Source organism: Blastocystis sp. subtype 4 (genome assembly GCF_000743755.1).
Source record: "Blastocystis sp. subtype 4 strain WR1 chromosome Unknown seqid_0119, whole genome shotgun sequence".
NCBI classification, from domain to species: Eukaryota; class Bigyra; order Opalinata; family Blastocystidae; genus Blastocystis; species Blastocystis sp. subtype 4.
Genome location: NW_014569428.1, coordinates 1 through 2,690, shown reverse-complemented (window position 1 = coordinate 2,690; position 2,690 = coordinate 1). Strand labels below are relative to the sequence as shown.

The window sequence follows — 2,690 nt, the reverse complement described above, 5'->3', positions numbered from 1 at the left end:
AGAGAAAACACAAGAAGTGTGTTTACTATACTAATTATATTTTGGATTACTATACAACCATTTTAACTTTACTGATTCGATGAACATTGAAACTGTTCACCCAATGAATCTTCAATCCCATGGACAACTTCGTATCTCTCAGTTGCATAGGTAAAAGCGTTCGGTTCATGTCATCTCTTCTGATATATGATTGTTACAAACCTGTCGCAAAAGACTGAGTAAAACGTATCATACACATTTGTTAGAAAACCATCGCAAATGTGTTTAATAGTGTGTTTTTCGAACAAAAGTGAGTCCCTTTTCGTTTTTTATTGTGGAATTGGTCTTACATACACTTCAATAGTCATTTACTAGTGAAAACCATGACAGTTGTGATTAAGATTGTATTCTCATCTACAAACCTAACACGTTAGATTGGTGTATTATCTTCTCCCTTCTTCCAAGATAATACTTCTCTTATCTCCAACAAATTGAAATAGGAGCTTCCATTATCCCGACACATATCCAAGTCATTTTCCATTTTCTCATTCTTAGTGAATACATATTCGCTGCTGCAAGCGAATCGAGTATTTCGAGTGCATCTAGAGATCACACACAAAACATTCTATTAGAATTCTTTGTTTGTGAATGTCTTCAGAACAATTAGATTGTCATATTTATTTGTAAATGAATAATCTCCTTTTACTAACTGCGATTTGTAAGATTAGTCTTTAGTAGTTATTCGTAGTATCTATAACGGTTGCTGTGGATTGCACAAGCAGCCAAGTCTACATTAAGTTTGTTAAGAAGACACTCACGTCGGCAAGCCAAGAATCCTTTTCAATCCTGTCTGGAACAACAGCGCTCTACGAATCACCTTCTCTCACAAACTCCGAAGAACGAACAATTGAAACATGTATTCAACAGACTACAAACAATCAGTACACTCTTGGGATGTATGATACTACCTCTTATTGGACTAGTGGAGCCTGGCTTGAGATCTATGGAATTAACGAAAACCTTGTATTCAAGGGAATGATGACGACGAGTAAAACAGAGGAGGTCCCACTATCTCTGTATTCTCCCATCAACAAGGGTGACACTTGGAAGTACACTGCAAGTGCTTCAGCAGGCTGGAAGGATGTCAGTTTTTCAGATAGTGATTGGACAGAAGTCTCACTCGGAACTACTAGTACATCAGCAACTGATACTCAGTACTTCCGTAAGTCGTTTGCTGGGTTGAGTGGAATGGCTGCTATTGAATTCCAACTCAAGTATCGTTATGGAATTGTTGCTTATATTAATGGAAATGAAGTGTATCGTGATAACATGGCTGATGGAGAACCTACAAGCTCCACATTGGCTACAGGAAGCTCGTCCTTCCACTGTGGCTGAGAGTACTTCAAGTGTGTTGGCTGTTGAAGTCCATTTTGATACAACAGGCTACTCAGAAATCATTCAATTCAATGGATTTATCGCTTTCTATGCAGGTATAGACAATACAAATCCTTGTTTTGTTGTTCCTAATGAGGTATCTGTAACAGGTACCAGCTTCACTAATCCTACGTATGCTTTTTCTTGGACCTATTCCTCGTATGCTTATTTCTCTTCTTCTTACACTTCTGGTACTCTAACTGCGGATTTAGAGGGACCTTCCTATCCAATTGTGAATGGTATTCGCATATGGCCATATACCAGCACTACATACCACACAACTCAGTTTACGATAGACGGAGCTGTATCTTCATCGAGTTCGTGGACTACAATTCTAGAAACAGAAGGTGGTTCTTATACCTCCAGTGTATGGAGGCAATGGGAGACTGTTGCAGTTGCATCCAAACCATTCCAGCGTCTTCGTTTGACTTCTTACAAGACAGGAACAACTTCAACCTATGTGAATGAGCTTCAGTTCCTTGTTTGTAACAATGGTAATCCAACTACCATTGACTATCCACAGACAACCTATCAGTTTTACCATACTTATGAGCAAGTGGAGATTGCTCCCACTACTTATGGTTTCAATGGTTGTTCCATCTCTCCTTCTCTTCCTGATGGTATGAGTATTGATGCGAATACTTGTACAATTTCTGGTTCATCATCAGCTTCAAGTACTCAGACATATACTGTTACTTCCACCGTTACATCTCCTTCGGTGACTGCTACACTCACTATTACATTCACTGAGTGTTCTGGAACTCTCTACAAGATCATTCGAACTTACAAGACTAATCCTCAAAATGAGTATTTCAGAATTCGTGACTCATCCAATGATAACATTCTCTACGAGATTGAATCAGGTCATTCACATAGTGCCAGCACCGATTGGACTCATTATCTGTGTATCACTGTTGATCGATTTGATGTTGCCTTTTATTCCACTTCTACCTATTGGTACTCTGGTTCATATTATTACATGTACTACATGCTTCCTGATGGTGAAGAGGAGATGGTTCTGAAAGGACGATATGACAGCAATGAGAATAATGAGAGTAATTTCTATCTTCGTCGTCCTTCTATCAGTGTTTTAGAACAATGGTATTATAAGATGGATGAAGTGCCTACCAATTGGTTTGGTGATGATACATCAGGTTGGTCTCAAGCTGCTAGAGGCACATTCCCTGATTCTACAAATCGTATTCAGTTGTACAAGAAGACATTCAACATTGCCTCATTGAATGAAGTGTCTGGATTGATTGTATCGATTCGATACA

The 2,690-nt window shown here is 38.7% G+C and overlaps 2 protein-coding genes across 2 annotated transcripts; both read left to right on the top strand.

The window, feature by feature from the left end:
• Nucleotides 1-666: 666 nt before the first annotated feature.
• On the top strand, nucleotides 667-1,374 carry JH06_2169 (alpha mannosidase; the record flags this gene model as incomplete). The annotated part of the gene is made up of 2 exons (XM_014672003.1): nucleotides 667-697; nucleotides 731-1,374. 2 exons carry the CDS (start codon nucleotides 667-669, stop codon nucleotides 1,372-1,374), a joined length of 675 nt encoding a protein of 224 aa, XP_014527489.1.
• A 173-nt stretch (nucleotides 1,375-1,547) lies between these two features.
• On the top strand, nucleotides 1,548-2,690 carry JH06_2168 (hypothetical protein; the record flags this gene model as incomplete). Its single annotated transcript, XM_014672002.1, has 3 exons — nucleotides 1,548-1,604; nucleotides 1,628-1,778; nucleotides 1,809-2,690. Coding segments are annotated over 3 exons (1,090 nt in total), but the record flags the coding sequence as incomplete, so codon positions are not given.